The 20,009-nt window shown below is 39.6% G+C and overlaps 5 protein-coding genes across 8 annotated transcripts in view; 3 read left to right on the forward strand and 2 right to left on the reverse strand.

Moving 5' to 3' along the window:
- The window catches only part of LOC130427524 (uncharacterized), a 9,359-nt gene extending 2,842 nt beyond the window's left edge, over positions 1–6,517 (reverse strand). Inside the window, exons 1-5 of one of the 2 annotated variants that reach the window (XM_056755052.1) lie at positions 6,337–6,517; positions 6,144–6,249; positions 3,530–3,646; positions 3,339–3,417; positions 1–875 (exon numbers count right to left, since the gene is read on the reverse strand). The exon at positions 1–875 is cut by the window's left edge and continues 2,842 nt beyond it. In XM_056755052.1, the coding sequence (XP_056611030.1) occupies positions 781–875; positions 3,339–3,417; positions 3,530–3,646; positions 6,144–6,249; positions 6,337–6,506 (567 nt within the window). In that variant the 5' untranslated portion in view covers positions 6,507–6,517 and the 3' untranslated portion in view covers positions 1–780. Of the gene's footprint in view, positions 876–3,338; positions 3,418–3,529; positions 3,647–6,143 lie in introns of both variants that reach the window. The other variant, XM_056755051.1, reaches the window with a different exon arrangement.
- A 318-nt stretch (positions 6,518–6,835) lies between these two features.
- Positions 6,836–10,136, forward strand: steap3 (STEAP family member 3, metalloreductase). Of its 3 annotated transcripts, none has more exons than XM_056755049.1 (5): positions 6,836–6,969; positions 7,643–8,135; positions 8,213–8,740; positions 9,039–9,203; positions 9,602–10,136. In XM_056755049.1, the coding sequence occupies exons 2-5, from the start codon at positions 7,650–7,652 to the stop codon at positions 9,881–9,883; spliced, it is 1,461 nt and encodes a 486-aa protein (XP_056611027.1). In that variant the 5' UTR covers positions 6,836–6,969; positions 7,643–7,649; the 3' UTR covers positions 9,884–10,136. The 3 variants fall into 3 exon arrangements, with proteins under 3 accessions (XP_056611027.1, XP_056611026.1, XP_056611028.1); XM_056755048.1 differs by having other exon boundaries at positions 6,940–6,969; positions 7,559–8,135; XM_056755050.1 differs by lacking the exon at positions 9,039–9,203 and having other exon boundaries at positions 6,940–6,969; positions 7,559–8,135.
- Positions 10,137–10,480: 344 nt separating this feature from the next.
- Positions 10,481–12,153, reverse strand: c8h2orf76 (chromosome 8 C2orf76 homolog). The gene is made up of 5 exons (XM_056755053.1): positions 11,797–12,153; positions 11,524–11,574; positions 11,404–11,441; positions 10,906–10,987; positions 10,481–10,697 (listed from the first exon to the last, which is right to left on the reverse strand). The coding sequence occupies exons 1-5, from the start codon at positions 11,924–11,926 to the stop codon at positions 10,621–10,623; spliced, it is 378 nt and encodes a 125-aa protein (XP_056611031.1). The 5' UTR covers positions 11,927–12,153; the 3' UTR covers positions 10,481–10,620.
- Positions 12,154–13,123: 970 nt separating this feature from the next.
- On the forward strand, positions 13,124–15,987 carry dbi (diazepam binding inhibitor (GABA receptor modulator, acyl-CoA binding protein)). The gene is made up of 4 exons (XM_056754933.1): positions 13,124–13,256; positions 15,155–15,272; positions 15,361–15,423; positions 15,630–15,987. The coding sequence occupies exons 1-4, from the start codon at positions 13,248–13,250 to the stop codon at positions 15,701–15,703; spliced, it is 264 nt and encodes an 87-aa protein (XP_056610911.1). The 5' UTR covers positions 13,124–13,247; the 3' UTR covers positions 15,704–15,987.
- A 1,348-nt stretch (positions 15,988–17,335) lies between these two features.
- Positions 17,336–18,661, forward strand: tmem37 (transmembrane protein 37). Its single transcript, XM_056755377.1, has 2 exons — positions 17,336–17,477; positions 17,933–18,661. Exons 1-2 carry the CDS (start codon positions 17,370–17,372, stop codon positions 18,530–18,532), a joined length of 708 nt encoding a protein of 235 aa, XP_056611355.1. The 5' UTR covers positions 17,336–17,369; the 3' UTR covers positions 18,533–18,661.
- Positions 18,662–20,009: the final 1,348 nt, after the last annotated feature.

A 20,009-nucleotide genomic window follows, 5' to 3' on the forward strand; every position in this document is an offset into this window, starting at 1 on the left:
AATGTTTTTCTAGAAATGGGAGGATGTTGGAAACTAAACAATTCACTTCACCACCATCGGATGGTCCAGATCCAAGAGGAAATGGATAGTAGAAGGTGAAAGAAACAGCAAATACTTTGTTGGTCTTGAGCAAAAGAATGCAGAAGTGTGGTTGAATTTCAATGTTGTTGTGACTGTTACTAAACTAAACGGTCTCTTTGATTGATTTGTTTTAATAATAACTTTATAACAATCTTCCTTAATGTTGAATCCAGTCCTCCGTGTTTATCAAATGGCGTAAATCTCCACATATTACATGACACAACATTTGGACAATGACCTGGATGCAAATTTATGTAAAATTTTGATATTGTGGATGCACACGGGTCTGTTACTGGAAACTTCCACGCCCCTAAACATTCTTGTGAGGTCCCTGAACATTAATAGCGGCAGCACGGTCTAGATCAGAATCTTCATCCATGCTAAACTAATGTTAGGATCACAAGTAAGCCAACACTGCACAACGTCTGAAGAATCCCTTTCATTTTGTTGCTCTAGTAATGCTGTGTTTGTGTCGGTGGGCGGGGCTAAAGAGGGAATGGTGTAAAGTAGATGATTATCTTCTTCAGATGCATACTTTCATCACATTCTGACATTACACAGAAACAAAATCTAAAGTGTAAAACAATTTCTAAATGTTTTTAGCACAATATCCTATTATATGTCACAAGATCACTGAAAGTTTGATTTCTCAGTTTATGACCCCTTTAATATTTGGTGGTCTAGAGGTATGCAGACGTCTTATGGGGGAAGATTCTGTCGAGTGGAGGAGAACTGCGTACATAATCTGTCACTGGTGGACTCAGTAAAACTGGGAGAAGAGAAGAGACCGCTGCCTGTAAAACACAAAAAGTCAAGAAAATGAGAGAGAAACATGGTTTCACATTTTGATCTGACATACAAGTGTTAAAAGATCTATTGAAATCATCTAAGACTTCATAATAAATTACTGCTTTTATGGTTTCTTTACTAAATAAATTCACTCAACAAAGATTTGTTATTTACTTCATTTAAATTTACATTCTTACATGTACATATAACTGTTGAGTAGTTTTAATTTTATTTAATACATTTACTAAACCATAAAACGTAAGTATAAATGAATATTAATATTAATTGTTTTATTACTAGCAACAAACACAGACCGGGAGTGAAACCGTCTATAGTCGACTCCTAAATCAACTCATTCTTACACCCGACTCATAACATATCGGCAGTTTTTGAACGTAAATTCACCCAATCTGAGATTTATGGCACAAAAACAAAGCCAAAGGGGTATCCTGCATGTTAAGAAGCGTCACAGAGGGGCACTGAACGAACGTCAATATGTGAAGAATGATAATATGTTGCCTAAATTGCTTATTGCTTGCAAAATTATAACAAACTGCTTTCTTGTTATCAAACTCTAATTTCAAATTTCTATCATTTAAAATAAAACCCAAGGTGCATACAAAGCTGACTGTTCACACATTTTAATATATCTGCAAACAGCAGTTATGGGGTCCAGCCCAACAAGGACACAAATGGAAATATATGTGACATCTCTGATAAGTTCAGGAAAAACATTAAAAACACAAGCAGATGAGCTTGAAAAAAATTTATTTATAACTTTTGATCAATTTGATCAAATTAAAGATTTGCTAATAATATTGACATGTCAAATTTTATTTCAATAAACAAGCAAGTTTTGCGAACATATAGCCTCGTCTCATACGAGAACCTTTGGCTCTATCAGGAAGCATTTAATAATGTCTCTAGATTCTACAAACCAAATTTCGTGCCATTAGGACATGAATGAAATGGAAATCGGATTCAAAACGGCCTGAACATTTTCATGACTGGTGCTTTCTAATAGCATTCAGTGGAAAAGAGTTTTGCTTCTAAAGGAAGGGACACATCAAACAGACACCAAAGAACAAGTGCTGAGGTCACCTGACCGTGAAGTCTCCTCGCATCGCCTGCGTTCAGGCAAAAACAGGCTAGTGATTACCCTCTGAGAACATTACTTTTCCATACCAGCAGATGGCGTTTGACATTTAAACAAGAAAAACTCAACAACTAGATTATATAAGTAAGCAGAGTTCACTGTCCTTACACAAGTCATGCTCAATGCAGAGATTTGTGTTTTCAGTCATAGCAACTAAGTTTCAGTCTTCACTGGCATTATCAGACATTGGTCTTTTTCTTGTCGAAAGGGGAAAGAAACGCACAAGGAGAAACCGCACTAAATGTGTGATGTCGTGGACAACTCTGCGTTTGGATTCATCAGTTCTGTTTTTTTCTTGTGTGCCCATTTGCTAAGCTGAACAGCCGATTTGAGTTCTCTCTCTCTCCGACAAGGTCAACATGCTGAATCGGCCACAAAACATCTAACGCCGTCTGACTAGAGGTGCACGCCAACAAAACTAAAGCTGACCAATGCTTAAAAACCACCTGACGTTGTAAGACGTCCGATTGTCGGCTCAGTGTGTCCCGGCGCTTAAGAGTTACAGTATGGTTCAAAAGTTACGAACATGAACATAAGTGAAACTTTAAACTGGTGATGGCGTGAAAGAGTGTGGGTTAGATATCTCAAATTTGTTGAGATGGTTCTCAACTCTGGCATGCGAGATTCATTTCACTGCTGAGTTTAGCCCAAAGTCTAAACACTTGAAGAAGCGAATCAGTGAGTTCAGGAACAGACGCGCTCAACTTAATGTTGGGCTTCACTGATTGGGGCTAAACTCGGCAGGAAAATGGATCTCGCAGCCCAGAGATGAGAACCACTGCTTTAGACCGTCCCCTATCAGTAGCTATCTGAGCTATCTGTAGCACAGTAGTAAGAGCATTGCATTAACAACGCAAGGTTGTGGGTTCGATCCCAGGGGATTGTAAATACCTATGTAAAATGTATAGGATAAAGCAATGTAAGTCGCTTTGGATAAAAGCGTCTGCCAAATGTCTAAATGTAATGTATCTGTTTGCCATATGTTCTTTATCAAACTCTTTATCATACTTTAGATCATAGATGCTAAAGCGGAAAGAAGAACACTGAGCGGATCCCTCAGGGCTTGACCCCTGATTTCTGAGAGATTTAATGGTGAATAACTTGATTTCCCTCGTTGTTATGGTGACTAGAAATCTCAGTTTATACGGGTCAGTATCCCAGTGTCCTAAGATCCTTTCAAAAATATCTCCTGGTTTCTTCTTTCAAGCACATAATGAACTGTGTCCATCGTTTTGCCATGAAGAGTTTTAAATATCTAATTTTCATCCTGCACAACATGAGCTGTACGCATGGATCCCATTCTCTCGCTCACCTCTCATGAGGTTATACATGTTCAGGTAGTTTGTTCCGCCATCGAACATGGCATACCAGCTGCGAGAGACAGACCGTCCCTGTGCAATGAAAAAACACCCTTTGAGCAGATTAACATCTAATTATTGAGAATAAATTCACAAAAGAATGCAAACGCCCATGCAAAACGAAAGAAAGCTCTTTTCACGTTACCTGCACATCACAGGTGTCTGGGTGCGGACTGCTGAGGTTGAAGGTGAGGTCATCCACAAATCTCATCACAGGTGTGGTGTGTGTGGCGGTGATGTCATCTGCATTTACTGTGGTCAGCTAATGACACCAAACACACTGTAAGTACAGTTAAGAGCTACACATACCTTACAATTATAATCTGTGCAGCTACCAAAGAGGCAAAAAACATCACGCACATAAGTGACGATTACCAACAGATGAACAGCATAATGACACGCTTCAGTTCATGATGAGTTTTGAGTTTTCACACTTTAATGGAATAGTGATCGGCGAACGGGGTGCCTGTCAATAATGTTGAATAACGTGTCTTGTGGCTGGTTTGGGACCGACACCAGAACTGGTTCTGTTTATAAACCGTGTACCGTGTGCAGCTTTGAAGGCTCAAGATCCTCTACGTTCAATTATGCAATAACTGCTGTTAGTCTATATACTCACTTTATCTTACCACCAAATAAATAACTTTTTTGTTTTATTCCATATTTCCTTAATTTAGGGAGATGACAAAGTGTCTTGAGGGACTATTTGGAACGTTACTGATACTCAAACGTCAACATCTCAGTTTATTCATGTGACGGATGGACAAGCATCACTCAATATTACTATCTTATGCTCCCACTTCATTCTGTCACTGAAGGGAAATTTCTAAGTGAATCTGGAACCAGAAAATGTCTTATGATACACAACCCTACTCGTGGCTAACTGACATCCTCACGAGACTCGAAAAACGTTATCAAAGTGAACTTACCGCACTGATCTGTATCCATGGATACACACAGCTACAACACAAGGGCGTACAGAGTGAGAGGACCCCTGTGTTTGATTGGGGGGCTGTGTCTGTTCCCAACACACGTTCACAGCAGCATCCGGGGCTTTGGAATCTGACACAGCCCCCCAATGAAACATAGTGGTCCTCTCACTCCGTACGCCCTGGTGCTGAGGTCAGGATTATAGTTGATTATAGAAGAATTTTTGTTTGTATGTGCACAAAACGTATCCTCGTCACTTTATACAATTGAAGCTGAACCACTGTAGAGACATGAACTACTCAACGATTTCTTTGGTTAGGTTGCAGTAGATCGAGAGCTCTCGGACCTCATTAAAACTGTCTAAATATGCGTTCTGAAGATAAACGGAGGTCTTGGGTTGACGAACGACTTGAGGCTGAGTAATTTATAAGACACAATTATCATTATTCCCTTTAACGTAAAATTCTTTGTTTTTGTTCAACCGAAGAAAGTAAGTAATATACCTGGGATGCGATTGGGTGAATAATTTATGCCATAATCTGGCGTTAATGTAACCTCTGATCAAACATAAAGCTGTGACGTAAGCTTATAGTGAAGCTCAAGCAAAACTTGACAAAAGCAGAAGCGCAGATAACAGAGCCGTTCTCCTTCAACACAAGTCAGAGCTCAGCTTTACTAGCAAATAAATATCTCAAGTTTAAAAATTTGAAACATGAATATTATTCTTAGAGACCCAAACATTTGTCTTTACAAGACATTTCTTAATGTACAGATTACTTTTATTATGGATCAACCTTTTGGAGCTTCAAAATCTTCAAATCTTCAAAAATAAATACAATGGTGTAAAGTATTGGAGTAAATGTAATTATGAAGTCTTTTTTGGGCCACTTTGTAGCTGTATTAAAGATATTAGCAGCTTTTACTCTCTACTTGACTTTATTTTTGAACAAGTATATGAACTCTTTACTCCACTACAGTTGTAATGACTAATGTAATCACACATTATATTTTGCATGGCACCTATCTATTTTTGCAGCACTGTATTTTTGCTACAGAAGAAATTAATATTGCCGTTGACATGGGATTGAAGGCACTATAATCTTGTGGATTTTGTCCTAACTTCTAAAACTGGTCAACATGGCTTCTTTATGTGAATACTAGTGCAGTATCAGGTAGATGTCAATCGCTGACGGTTTATATGTGAAATGAAGACATAAAAACCAGCATGTCCATCTCAAAAAGGCTTTGACTTTTCATTTTTCTTTACATTATTTTATTTATCCGTTATATTGAAGAAAGCTTTTTGAATGAGTTTGGTTTACTTATGAGCTCTTGAGCTGAAATGAGACTTGGGTGTTTGTTATAGATGTAGGTTTTGGTGTCGGCCGTGATTTGTTTCAATTTTGAGGTGTTCAGTCTTATAACGATTTAAGAAAATAAATGCGATTGCTCTCCTCACGAATCAAGCGTTCTTGTTTTTCACTGACATCTCTTAAGTGTTGAGGACTAGTGCTGCTTTGAGCCTACATTCAGTACTCAAGTACTGTTAAATCAGATTCTCTTAGGCTTGTACTCATGTCGTTTTGGAATTGGTGACTTGGCACTTGTAATGGAGTTATTTCCACTGCAAGGTATCTGTACTTTTACTTAAGTAATCTTTTACACCTCTTATTAAATGTCATTACAAAGCTATGGGTCATAGTTCAACTGAAATAAATAAAGTCGTTTATTTATGGGATGGCACGAATGTGAGCACATGTGAGTTCTTTTAGGAAGGATATTCATCATGAACAGGTGCATGAAACCGCTCTGTGGAGTCTCACACTCACGGAATAACGGCATCGCTGACTCGTCCCGGTGCATGTTTCGGTTGACCACTCTTTTATCTGGTTTACCAAAAGCGCGGACACGTCAAAGCAGGGGATGCCGATGTTCCTGCATGATAATAAAGTATCCAAACGAACACGTATTTGACTCGCAGAATTATTATCGGCTCGTTTATGTTTATTGCGGTTCACATACCACTCAACAGCGCACTGCGCGTGGAGCGGACCGGCCGCCAAAGCGCTCAGTATCCCGACGCCGACGATCAGCAGCACGAGCGCGGACACGCACAGCGGCAGAGTGCGCTCAGACCAGCGGGAGGACGAAACCGCCCCGTCACGTATCAGCTCTGCGGATTCAGCGGTCATGTTGCGCGCTTATCGGCGCCCTGCAGATGTTTCGGGTGTGCTGAAACAACAGACCGTTATGCAGCGTCACTTCGGTGAATTCCCGCGAGAGGCCTACAGCGCACGCGCCTCTTCTCGTGGATTTTGCATTTTCATAAAGTCCCGTGAAAAATATCTTCTTGTGTCACGTGTTCACACTCCTTCGATCGTGTGTTTAAAAACAGCAGCAGCAGAAGAAGCGCAACATTACGCCCGTGCGCGGTTCAGTCAGTTCGCGTTCTGTTTATGGCTCGAGACGCACGGGCGCACGTGATTGGTTTGCCTGAACCGTATCTCATTCTGAAAGCGACCGATAGCAGGTTGTTGCCATAGAAACAGCGTGTGAATGTCAAAACCCCTGCACGCGCTCATATCTCTCAAGTCCACAGCAACGGAAGCGCGCGGGCTGGTCCAAGAGTCATCAAGGGCAACACACATAAAAGCGGTGAGTACGTGTTAAATCATGTTCATGTTAAATGTTATGATGGTAAAGCATGTGAACGCGAATGGGTGCAGTTTTATAAAGTATTATGTTATAAAAGAAAAGTTATTGAGCGCGTCAGTCTTCTGCCCCTTTTTGGAGAATCGAAACTTAGAAATAAACTTCTTACAGGATAACTAATGAGTAACACAAACTGCAGCGATCAAATAAAACTTGACCATTTTGTTTCTCTTATCCACTCGTTTAAATCAGAAATAAGTTTTTGTGACTTTTGTTTTAAGTAAGAATTGACATCATAGGCACGTGAAGCCTATAGAATTACTGCACATCATGCAGGAACACAATTGCACATTATTTGTGAAATAAAACAAAATATTATGTCTTAGTAGTACCGAAAAAAGGTGTAAATACGAAAATGAGACAAAATAGAAATACATTTATACCCACAGGTCACTGAAAACTCAAAAAGAACGCAAAAAAAGATATTTTGAGAAATGTGTCTGTGGACTGGTGTTCATACAATGGCATTCCAGTAGGGTTAATGTTGATTGGTTGTCAACTTTATTCTTTTATCTTCTATTGTGTTTTGCAGAAGAAAGAAACTCATACAGGTTTGGAATGACATTTATTATTTTGGGGGGAACTAAACCATTTAATCTCACATGTTTCTTCTCAGGGTCAGTATGGCCGATGACATGTCCGCTCCTCTGCTCTCAGACTCTGAATCCTCTGCTGACGCTCAGACCACATGCCCCTCCAGCCCGACAGCGGTCATACTCGGGTCCGGAGACTTCTCTCGGTCTCTGGCTATGCGGCTGGTGGGTTGTGGCGTTCCAGTGATTGTTGGGACCCGATGTGTGAATCGCATCCCATCGGGTCTGTTTCCGGATGCGGTGGAGCTGAAGAGCCAGGAGGAGGCAGCATCACAGGTGGATTGTGTGTTGTTCATGGCTTTGTTCCCTGAGCACTACTCCTCTCTGCTGGGGCTACGGTCCACACTGGTCGGGAAAGTGCTGGTGGATGTCAGTAACGCAGCGGAGACGAACACCCGTGGGCCATCCAATGCGGAGCGACTGGCCGAGCTGTTTCCAGACAGTCTGGTGGTCAAAGGTTTTAACACGGTTTCAGCCTGGGACCTGCAGACCGGGGCACATGACGGGAGCAAACAGGTCAGAGCTGGTATCTGCGTGTGTTGAAAACAAGTGCTGTCTAATCCCAAGTGACCCCTGACCTTTCACCATTACAGGTCTCGATATGCAGTGACAGCGCAAATGCAAAGAGGAAAGTTCTGCAGTTGGCACAGCACATGGGCTTCCATCCCGTGGATATGGGCGGCCTGTCAGCCTCTCGAGAAATTGAGGTAGCTCCGTTGCGCCTATTCCCGTCTTGGAGTGGGCCGATCCTTGTCACATTTCTTCTGTTCTTCTTCTTCTACGGTTACGGTTTCCTGCGGGAAGTTCTGCTGCCGTTTCTTGCTCAAGGACACAACGTATTCTACCGTCTTGCTCTTGATGTGGTGAACGAGAGTTTGCCGGCGGTCGCTTTGGTGACCTTAGCGCTCGTATACTTGCCGGGTTTGTTTGCCGCATCGTTGCAGCTTTGGAGGGGCACCAAGTATCGCCGCTTCCCGTCTTGGTTGGACAAGTGGATGCAGTGCCGGAAGGAGCTGGGTCTGTTGAGCTTCTTGTGTGCAGCGTTACATGGCGTCTTCAGTATCTGTGGGCCACTGCGGCGAGTTACACAACACAAGTCCATCAATGCTGCCTACAAACAGGTGAGTGAAGTTTGAGATCGCTGAGAAGCCGTCATTTGGGTTATTGCAGACTTTGAACATACATTTTTTTTTTTGATCCATCATAAAAGCGATCTGTTAGAGATTTTATACAGGTTTTAAACTGGATCAACAGAAACATTCTGCTCAATCTTTAAAGGTAACATAATGGAATAGGATTTTGGTGACATTTAATATTCGTAATACCATCTGGGGACCAAATTGTAGTAATGACCCACTTCACAACTTCCTCAGATAATAATAAAAGAATGTAAAGTATAACGTAGGCCATCTGTGCCAGGTTGAGGCTGGGGTTGAGGAACCCTGGGATGAGGTGGGAGTTTGGCGTTCTGATCTCTACCTCTCGTGTGGAGTGTTGGGTCTAGGTGTCCTTTCTCTACTGGCCATCACATCCCTTCCCTCGGTAGGCAACAGCCTTAACTGGAGAGAGTTTACCTTTGTACAGGTGAGCCCAGACCCCCCACGGCATACAGTTTGATCATTTATTGTCACATTTGTGATTGACTTTTCTGAATGGTTGGTGAACCTTGCACCTACTTGATGCATTTGTACCTTAGCTTTAAAAGCACGAGTTGAGACTTCTTAACATGATGATGATATAGAAGGAAAAAAAGTGTAACCGCAAAACGCAAGAGGGCAGAAGCTGATGATGTCATCTGTATAGTAGATTACAGGGTCATTTTAATTCTTTGGTGACCTTCTTTAATTATCAAATAATAGTGTTTTTGATAAGTATTGCCTAACCTGCACCGACACGACACAAAATAACCGCACACAAAGCCACTCATCGGTACCAGCCCTGTAGTTGTAAGTCATTCACATTCACTTTTTCTTACTCAACAGTCTGGTTTGGGATACTTGGCCCTGACGCTGTCTATCATGCACACACTCTTCTTTGGCTGGGATTTTGCATTCCAGGCCAAGGCCTATTCATTCTACATGCCACCGAGCTACGTAGTCGCTGCAGCTCTGCCGTGTGCTGTCCTGGTATGCCGCTGTTTCCTGCTGCTCCCCTTCATCTCCAACAGATTGGCACGATTACGCCGTGGATGGGAAAGCAGACACAACTGTCCTGTTTTACAGCGCCACCCTGTGGTTGCTAATGGAGTATCGCAGCAAGTTTGAGAATGACAGGCGTTTGATTTTAAAGCAACACTTCACCCAAACATGACATTTTTTTGTCATCATGTACTCTCCTTCCTTTGATTTTGTGTAAACACAGAGACCTGAGCTTTGCTCACATGTTTACAGTACCTCAAGATTTGCTCTTAATGTTTTTTATTGATGACACAAACATACTTTTATATAACGTTCACACATTTTTTTAATGAATTTTCCTATGGGCTCACAGAAGTAAGGTCAATACCACACTGAAGTATTTCTGCCTTCAACAACTCTCCTTTTTTAACTTATTCTTTGTGTCTTTGGTTATCATTGCATCACAGTTATCTCAGGTGTTAACCCCATTTTTCTGCACACTGAAATATAGATACCATAACTACACGATTGAAAATTGTCTTTTTTTTAGTGTGTTAGGATTGTGTACTTTAGATTTTTTTAATGTTTTGTAGTTTGTTTTACTACCTCAATCTAAATATATGTTTTAATAGCCTGTCAATCAGTAAAATGTTTTGGTTAGAGGACCTTCGTCATTCCTGACCTTTATTCAACAAAAAGCAAAAAAAAAAGATCAACTTTCATAAGAAATAAAATCTAAAACAATTGGTACTGAAGCGTTTATAATGGTTTGGGTAGCCTGCATAGTACACAATACATTTTAAAACTTATGAATGAATAGACGTTTGAATCTAGAGGTGCCTCTGGAAAATAAATACTCTTGAGCAGCACCATCATCATCACTTTCACCATGTTGTCTGGGGATTGGCCTTGAATTTTTCATAGTCTGACATTTTGAAGAAGGCCAGTTCAGTCTCATTGGCTGTGAAAAGACGAAAAGCGTCAAAACCTCACAAATTACAAATACACAAATGGTATTTATTATGTTCACAGAGGCTAAATCAATAAATAATACAAATTGATTGAAAACATAACAGATTCTATGTTACTCCATGTTAGTTTGTGACCGTAAAGAACTCTTATTACCCCTCAAAATGAATTGCCAGTGAGAAAATATTGTCGTTACATACCAACACCACATGCTCTTAAACTGCAGCCACCAGAAAGAATCAATTTTTCATCATCCTCTAAACTCATCACAAGCTCATTTGTCTGAAATTACAATATATTCATTTATTTTCATACAGTTTTATCTTTTAATAACATTATTAAGGCGTTTAATCCTTCTAAAACCTCTGATGTGCAAATTCAATGTTTTTCAGAATGATCTAATACTTCTGTCAAACACCCCCTTTTAATACTTTGTTTTGGTTAGATGTTAGGAAAACCCAGTGCCAAAGGATAATTATTTATAAATATTTATGCCATAAAATAAAAATAACAAAATATGGATATAAAACGTTTCAGAAGGACAACAGAGTATCATTATAATAAATGATACATTGTATAAGTGGGCGTTATTGATTCATATATTTGATTGAAGGGAAAGAACTTAATAACAGCATGTTTACTGTAATAATTAGCTAACATAATAGATCGTTTTGAAATATTATTGTATATTAAATTACCTTTGCTCCATGTGCCTGGTGGATGATTTTCATTGTGTCTGCAACAACAAAAGAACACATTTTAAAAACGGCAACTGTCTTAGAAAAAAATATTTAAGGGACAATAAAGGGGATACTTGCCATAGTCAAACTTCTTGAAAGGTGGAGGTAAACCAGATCTTGATAAAATGTCTTTAGGGGACAAGTGAGCTTTATGTTATTACTGTTGTAGGCTAATCATATTGAACGCACATCTGATCATCATGAATCATCTGTTTACATTACCTGTTGACAAAACCAGAATATGATGGTTAGGTATGTTTGTCAAAAAAAAAAAACATACCTAACCCAGCATATGCAGTTTTTTTCAACAGGGTTTGCGTACAGTCCGTTCTGTAAGTCACAATGTTTTACCTTTTTTAACAAACAAAATGAAGTCTTCAACTGTCTGGTCCAAATTCACATCTATGAAGACTATCGGTTTAAAGTTGCGATGTTCGAAAGACCGCACGAGCCGAACCGTCAGAACCGCTTGATCAGACATGCTGAAGCGCTCCAGCTCAACTTCCTCACATTACAAAACAAAAAAACAGGCTTTTCGTGATGACTCTTATCAAGTAAGAGAGAGATCGCTTCGCATCGCAAGAAAGATAAGACGTGTTTAATAAGAATCACTTTTATACGATTATTTCCAGCACTTTCTAAGAAGAGAAACTCCAGACATAGGAAGCCGCTAGTCGATCAGGCATAACAGCAGCAGGCAGAAGCAACGGATCGGCAGAAAAACCGATCAACCTTCAGTATACACCAGGGCTGTGTCTCCCTCCTCACTCCTTCACTATTCCCTATATATAGAATGATATTTGAGTCCACTATATGGGGAAGAAGTGAATGAAAATGAGTGAACGATTTCAGACACTTACGTAATATAACCTGCGTCTGACAGAACTGTCGCGGACATTTGACATAACTATTCTGGATATAGGGAGAGGTTTCAGACAAACATTATTTGGAATTAAATAACAAAAAAACTTCTTAATCTTCTGAATCTTAAATTACTGTTTTAAAAGCTTGTGCTTATTTATGGCCATTGTAATAGAAATAAAGTGCAACTGTATAGACAAAATAAAGCAGGGGTACTGCAAGGGGGTACGTGAGAGAAACTGACATTAACGAATAAATAATGAAAATCAATAAATTATGATAATAGTATTTTTTTATGAAATTAGGACAACACAAAGATGCATAAAAAATAAATTAATACATTTACATATAATAACTGTTTGACTCTCATTTCACTGTATTTTAAAGTAAAATGTTGTTGTCTGGTCAAGGGGTACTTGGCTTGAAAAATCATAAAAAGGGTACTTAAGCCAAAAAAGTTTTAGAACCACAGACATAGACCATCAGAGAACTGCACATTTATCACACAGAGATCTGATTTCTAGATCAACGTTTTATTGTATAATAATTGTAAAGTAGGTCTGTCAGAGATAATCATGTGTAACTGGAGAACAAAGGGCCTTTTTTTTGAACAAATTTGTAGATACACATCTACTGATATTACTACACGACACGTCAGGATTAAAACCTCTGTTGCAATGAATGTAGAGTTTGAACAAAGGACATTTTTATTTTGCACAATCCTCTCAATCTGGCATCCCTGACCCCGTGGCCCAGTTAATGGAACCAGCGATTCCTTTGTGTGATTGGACAGGATGGATCGGTACGTGTTCAAGCGCCCAATGGAATGAATGGGGCGTGGTCAGACAGCACTACGGTAAGCGCGAGTGACGGTTCGCGTACACACACATACACAGAACGGTTCTTAAGCACATCATTCATTTCGCCGGAACATCTTCACCATGACTGAGGTGAGTGATATCAGAACATGTGTGTTTATACCTGAGATCAGTTTCAGTCACAGTTGTGCTGGCAGACGCTTTTCTTTCGTCCTGTATATCTTTGCTCGCTTGTAACTTACGTACATTGCACGACGCGTTCGTTTGCTTTGAGGGCTTTTAAAGTTGTCATGCACCATTCATATACTTTATGAAAAGTCAAATTTAACAAAGCATAAACAAAATATAGACGGACACAATAGGCGTGTTTGGGTTCATGCGGCGCTGCTTTGGCGAATCAACATTTGACATCAAGTATCGCGGGAGCTCTTCGACTCTTTCGAATAGCTCTCGCGATATTTGTCATACGCCCATCGGTCTGCGCAGCGAGGCGTGAAGTCGGGTGCTTTATGACTGCAGAGATCGCCATGACCGTGTGGGTGTGGCGAAGAATAAACAGCGCTGCAGGAAATAATCGATTTTAATTGTTGTATGTAGCCGTATATCGTTACCGTTCCTTTCGCTGGCTCTGAACGCAAGAACGCGTCCTGCTGAACGCCCCCACGTGACCCAGGCGTTTCTCAAGAGCGGACGTTTTGGAGAAGTGGTCGAAAGAACGACACTGCCCTTGCAATCCATAAAATAAGATAAATTATCAAATTATGACTCAACATACATTCTGTGTTAGTGAGGATGAGTTTTGTAAGTTATATATTCATAAATAAATCAAACGTCGTTGGAAGTGAACGCTTATCAAAACGCGTGTTTGTCAAACGTGTGAGAAACTGGAGACACTCTTGTAAGTCTTGTGAATCAAAACACTGAAATGTGATAACATGTTGCCATGGCAGCATTTCAGTTTACTGCATCCGGAAGTAACAGTTGGTCAGAGATATAAATGAGGTTGTGCTTCCCGATGCCTGATGTGCATTTCGAGCACATGGTTGAAGGACTACCTTTAAGAAATACAACCAAAGTTTTATTATGTGAAGTATATTGATTATCACATCGTTTTGTGATTATAATATTTGTATAACCAAAGACTCCAAATACCATTTTTTAAAATTGTGATTTACCATGAGAGCGTTGTGGTTATTTACGGTAATGCAAATGAACTATGGTTACTAATAATAAAAACCATGGTTGATTTTCTTAAAGGTACACTACCACCAAAATGAGCCAACATTGATTTTATAACCGTCGCATAAGTATATAAAAAGGCTAGCATGAAGTAGAAAAAAATAATGCAATATTACTGCACACCAGTAATATTTTTTAAAGTGTGGTTTTAAAAGACTTAAATATCCTAATTTAACGAAAGCCTTGTCCTGTTTTAACACAATCTCTGTCTGGGAAACTGCCCCATTGTGTATAATGGAGTTTGACCCTATGAGGAGAGCCAAAGTCTCTTGTGGTTTGCTGGCTGGCCTGTTGTACTATGGTTACGTAATCATGGACTCAATCAGACCCACCAGCATTGTGGAGCAAGACGAGGACTGAATGTTCATGCACAGAGTGTCTGGCAACCCATCTGGTCTTGATGTGAACAGAGTGTAGATTCAAGGTTTTGGTTGTTCTCAATTAGACACATTTTATCCATTAACATCATAGCAGGTTGAATAAAGTGCACCAGCAGGCTTTCAAAGTAATGTCCCATTCATTTTCTCCGTCGAGAAATGGACTTTTAACAATAAATAAATACCAAAGATTGACCTGGTATGAGCGCTGAAGCGTTCAACCTATGGCCTATGTTTTTTTTGTTAACACTGTGTAATTGTAAAAAAATAGTTTGAAAAAGAATTCCTGGATCAAACATAATCATGATTCTTTTTATTAAAACTTTTTATTCAAGAATTTAACTCCCTACAGACAATCTTCACGGAGAAAATTGAGTATTTTCTGTTTATCGAGTTGTTATTGTTGTTTTGCAGGCAGCATTTCAGAAAGCGGCAGAGGAGGTCAAACATCTGAAAACGAAGCCTGCAGACTCTGAGATGCTGGAGATTTACAGTCTGTACAAACAGGCCACCGTAGGAGATGTAAACACAGGTGAGCTTTTCCTCAAACCCCTAAACATTCCAGCAAAGTGATCCAAAATGATGAAGTACATCCTGATTATTTGTGCATGTTTCTCCAGCTCGACCCGGCATGTTAGACTTTGCTGGCAAGGCCAAATGGGATGCGTGGGAGGCAAAGAAAGGTCAGTCTCATGGACATACCTGCAGAGGGCGACATTACATCTGCTCTTAAACTATAAATAGCTTTGAAATGCTCTGCCTGAACTTCCTGGTTCGAGATAGGGTAGAATTTCAAGAAAGTTGAATTTGTCTCTTCCGTTTCGCTTGTAAATCCCCAACAGTGTTTTGAAAACTCTGATCATTTCTCTAACTCTCTCACTATTTTCAGGTATCAGTAAAGAGGCTGCCAGGGATGCGTACATCGCTAAGGTTGAGGAGTTGAAAGGCAAATACAATATCTAATGGTTGGAACCCACTGCTGGCCAGCCTGCCTATACCTTTACTGTACTCCAATATAAACCCCTTAATGTCTTCATCAAGTCCCCCTCAAAAGGGTGTTAGAGTTCCACTGCAGCATACAGAGTCTGTTCTGTGTCAGAGAAGAAGCACATTCCTCGACTGAATGAAACCGTCCACCAGCAACCATGTAGTGAAAAGATCCAATGAAATGTTTTTTAAAAACTGTTTATATTGTGTCTACTTTACAGTGTTGATAAAGAAACACATTGGCTTTACCCACAAAACCCTTTGTTGTGCTTGGCTCAATTATTTATGGTGTAACTCAAACATTGTGTTCAGAAGATAATTTCAATGATATAGTGTGATAGCCTAGCTATTACATGTTATGTCTGGAATGTGTGATCGTAAGATGATGAAAGGTGCGTGGACTGTAGAATTTGCCAGTACGCGAGAAATTCACTATGCTGACGAGTGTATCAATAGGTAATTTATATTATATTAACGCAATTTAATATAATAATTTTTATATTATATTAAATATTAGTACTGAGAGCTGTATTTATATATTAAAAGTGCTGAGGAATCAACAGAATAAAAACATCTCGATAGATTTTAATTTAAACCATTGGTATTTTATTTTTCTATTATTGCCCTGTTTTATGATCCCTGATCAAAGTTCTTTAAGTGTTTCGTATTTCAGGTCACAGTCTGATAATCAGAGTTAAAGTCAATAATCTGTGCAGAGAAACTCAAGATAAAGCGTCTGCCTTCATAAACAAACACTTCATCCTCAAAACTCTTATAGTCTATATATTAGTTTGTGGATGCAAGAGTGATCTATTTTACATATCATTGAGAAGTAAAAACTTGCCATTTTGACTACAAATAAAAATGAAGTGAACGTGACCCAGTCGATCCATGTTAAAGCTTTAGAATTAACCAACGTTTGATTTCACTAGTTTCAATCTTTGACATGACATTACTCAATGTTAAAAATACTTTTATTTTTACAGACTGTTCTTAAAGAAGGATGAAAGTGTTCAATCACAATAAAATTATTTGAGCTGGGGTTTCTCAGACTGGGTCACAAATGGTTTAGAAAAATGTGTGTAATAATTATAACACTAGGCCTTATTATAAAAATATTTAGCTGCAGCACAAATCAAACCTAGAGATTAAACAAATGTTTTTAAAATATATATATTTGAAAGAACTTTCAATTTTAGCCTCCAAAATAATGAAATAACTTACAATTGTAGTGAAACTATTTACTTTATATATATAGTGTTTTGAACTATGTCGTCAATAGAAATTAAGCCTGCTGGGCTGCTACAGAACTGTTTATCAATTTGCTAAGGTTTAATTCTGTAGATTATAACAAATATACTGTAATATTTTTTCATGTGGCTGATTGTTATTAGAAATGTCTCCGTTATAATCATTTAAAGGAACGACACTTACACAAAACAACAATGGTTTAAATTAAACACGGTTGATGTGTCAATAGTACTCAATGCCCCATATAACATTGTTATTACACCTTTAAAACAAAACTAAACTTTCGTGAAGTGATGAGAGTGATGATGCTGGTGAGCGGCCGTGACGTGACGTGCGCGTGTCAGAGCAGCACGAGCGGGTTTGTGTTCGTCTACTGATCTGACGTCAGTTAATGTTACACTCGAGTGATTCTCTACTGTACTTTCGACTGAAGTCCGTCTCGAGTCTTCTGCTCTGTTTGCTGTATCGCACCTTCAACATGACGGCTATTAAAGTCAGGGTAATACCTCTTAATGTTTTGTTTACATGTGTGTTTACACGTCCGCGTGACGAGAAAAGACGTGATATAGTCACTTCACTTCAAATCAATCTGAATTCGACTCAGTGACCATAAAATAGGTTTGTTTACTGTTTGTGGCTGTTGTTTACAGGAAGTTTTGTGACCACATTCAAAAAGAAGTATTCTAAAGTATTAAAAACTAAAGTGTAACAAACTTAAGTATATTATAGTAAATGTGCTACAATGTTATAACTGCGGACTACACATTGCAGTAAATACTGTAGTTTACTTTCATATTCATTATAATAATGTTCAACATCCCCATAGTAGTATCTAGAAGTTTTATTAGTGTTCATGTGGGTTAAAGGTTAAACATTTATAAACAGGTGTTGATCTCACTGTGCAGGACAGACGGATGTCATCCATGTGTGATGTGTGTCTCTCTGTGTGTCCAGGTGGCGTGTGATCCTCAGGTGAAGTCCTCTCCTCTCTTTCTGGACGTGTTTTGCCGCAGTCTTATAATCTTGTGTACATCTCTGTCAGTCGTCCTGTCGTCTGTCGCCGTGTGTGACGGTCACTGGCTGCTCGCCGGCCGTCACATGTTTGGTCTGTGGTACTTCTGTTCTCTGGAGGAGCAGCCGAGCTCTGTTTCGGCCTTTAAAGTGTCGTCTAACTGCACTACTCATCTGGAAGCGGCCGGGGTGGACGGGCTGGGCGCCGGGTCGGTGCTGTGTCGTTCTGTCATCACGCTGGCTGTGGTCAGTGCCATATTCGGACTGGAGTTGCTGGTGATGTCACAGGCAAGCGAAGGGCGTGACTCCAGTCGCCGCTGGGACCTCGGGGCGAGGCTGGTGCTGCTGGCGGGCGTATTGGCTGGCGGGGGGCTGGCAACCTTTGGACTGTTGTTAGGGGCGTACGCCACGCTCTTTGGCTTCACTCTGACGTTCTGGTGCCAGTTCACTGCCACGTTCCTCTTCTTCCTCAATGGGATGGCGGCACGACACATCCAGAATATTCCACTCCTGACCTTCACTGGCAAACCTGACAAAGTGTAGAGCTCTGCCACGACAGTCAACTCATTTTAAAACCACCTGCAGGAGCGCCTACTGGTTTTGTTGTTAAAAAAACGTGTTCAGCGGCATCTGCATTAGTTGAGAAGTGATATTAAAAGTTTCTCAGATTGAGATGAACACGAGTCAAATTCATTTAATGTTTGGAACCAATTCCACTATCATATCTAAAATTATTTGTCCTGGGATTTCAAATAAAAGCAAGAGTTGTGATTACGCTGTACAAACAATGGAAGTGTGCGTAGACCAAGTAAACAACAATGTTAAAGTATAGCCAGAAGATTTAAACGTTATACATGTCAACATGAGACGATGTCATTCTCAACTAACCTTTTTGTGCAAAATTATATCCAACCTCTGTCATGAGTCGTGACCATGTAAAGCTGGGAAACGCAGATTTAATTTAGTGAAGATAAAGGTTATCTTCATACAGCTATACACAAAACATTCAAAGTTAAACTATAATGAACAGGCCACATATTTGTATAGAAGCAGGGATATTTCTTGTAGAGTTTTGTGTTTCTGGGGCCGGTTGCACCAGCTGTGCGTAAATTCAAACTTAGCCTAGTTTTGACATAAACGGACACTTAAGTAATATTTTTCAGTTGCACCATTCAACTTAGTTTTAATTTACAGAAGCCTCCCGTCAGGAGTTACTGTAGGAATAAAATAGCAGACTCACTGAACTAACTGGATAGCTTTCGTTTCACTCGACCTTCTTCAATGATTTACACACATGACAATGCTGACATTTACAGTCACTTACCTTTTAAAATATAGGGAACATTATGTGATGACATTGAATTTTTGATGACTTTAACAGGAACCGGCCTACCACCTCCATGTGTTTATATCTGCCTCTGTTCTGCACCTCAAAATAAAATAATCTTCTTTTTATTTAAGAGAGTAAGTAACATTAGATTGTTTGAAAGTAAGCACTCTGCCAAGTTTTAAGTCCGAAGGTCTCTAGAATCACAACCTGTAAGTGTGACTATTTATTTTTGTCTTAACTTCAAGAAATATTTGTGTGTGTGTGTTTAGCTTATGCATATAACGCTAATGTTAACATGTACCATTTTTTCTGGTGATTACAGTTTGTTTATCTAGCTATGAACTCGGCTAATTTAAGTGTTCGATCTATTATGGTCTATCTATTATCTACTTTCTTCTTTGGATGTTTCTTGGTCAGACTCAGGCTCAAACTGTAAAGGTCAAATCCTCGTCATCTCTATCTATACACTGTATATAATATCCAAACACCTGTAAACCCTAATCCAGTAATTTGCGACACATGATGAACGTTTTTGACCTATCACAACAGACTGCACCATCTGACCAATCACATGACACTATGCTAACGGATAGGAGGGGATTAGACGGATGAGTCGTGGAACAAATCATTTAAGAGTCAGTCAATGAGTAAGGTAAGAATAACTGGCTATTATTATGACATAATAGTGTT

This window comes from Triplophysa dalaica, chromosome 8, assembly GCF_015846415.1.
Source record: "Triplophysa dalaica isolate WHDGS20190420 chromosome 8, ASM1584641v1, whole genome shotgun sequence".
NCBI lineage: Eukaryota > Metazoa > Chordata > Actinopteri > Cypriniformes > Nemacheilidae > Triplophysa > Triplophysa dalaica.

Excerpts from the sequence above, each read along its gene's own strand:
- steap3 (XM_056755048.1), top strand. The coding sequence starts at position 7,629 with ATGTTTCTTCTCAGGGTCAGTATGGCCGATGACATGTCCGCTCCTCTG. Across the intron at positions 8,136-8,212 it reads CACATGACGGGAGCAAACAG|GTCTCGATATGCAGTGACAG; the intron begins GTCAGAGCTGGT and ends TCACCATTACAG. Across the intron at positions 8,741-9,038 it reads TCAATGCTGCCTACAAACAG|GTTGAGGCTGGGGTTGAGGA; the intron begins GTGAGTGAAGTT and ends CATCTGTGCCAG.
- c8h2orf76 (XM_056755053.1), bottom strand. The coding sequence starts at position 11,926 with ATGTCTGATCAAGCGGTTCTGACGGTTCGGCTCGTGCGGTCTTTCGAA. Across the intron at positions 11,575-11,796 it reads CATTTTGTTTGTTAAAAAAG|ACATTTTATCAAGATCTGGT; the intron begins GTAAAACATTGT and ends TGTCCCCTAAAG. Across the intron at positions 10,698-10,905 it reads TTTAAGAGCATGTGGTGTTG|CCAATGAGACTGAACTGGCC; the intron begins GTATGTAACGAC and ends GTCTTTTCACAG.
- dbi (XM_056754933.1), top strand. Across the intron at positions 15,273-15,360 it reads CGTAGGAGATGTAAACACAG|CTCGACCCGGCATGTTAGAC; the intron begins GTGAGCTTTTCC and ends ATGTTTCTCCAG. Across the intron at positions 15,424-15,629 it reads TGCGTGGGAGGCAAAGAAAG|GTATCAGTAAAGAGGCTGCC; the intron begins GTCAGTCTCATG and ends CACTATTTTCAG.
- tmem37 (XM_056755377.1), top strand. The coding sequence starts at position 17,370 with ATGTTACACTCGAGTGATTCTCTACTGTACTTTCGACTGAAGTCCGTC. Across the intron at positions 17,478-17,932 it reads TGACGGCTATTAAAGTCAGG|GTGGCGTGTGATCCTCAGGT; the intron begins GTAATACCTCTT and ends CTGTGTGTCCAG.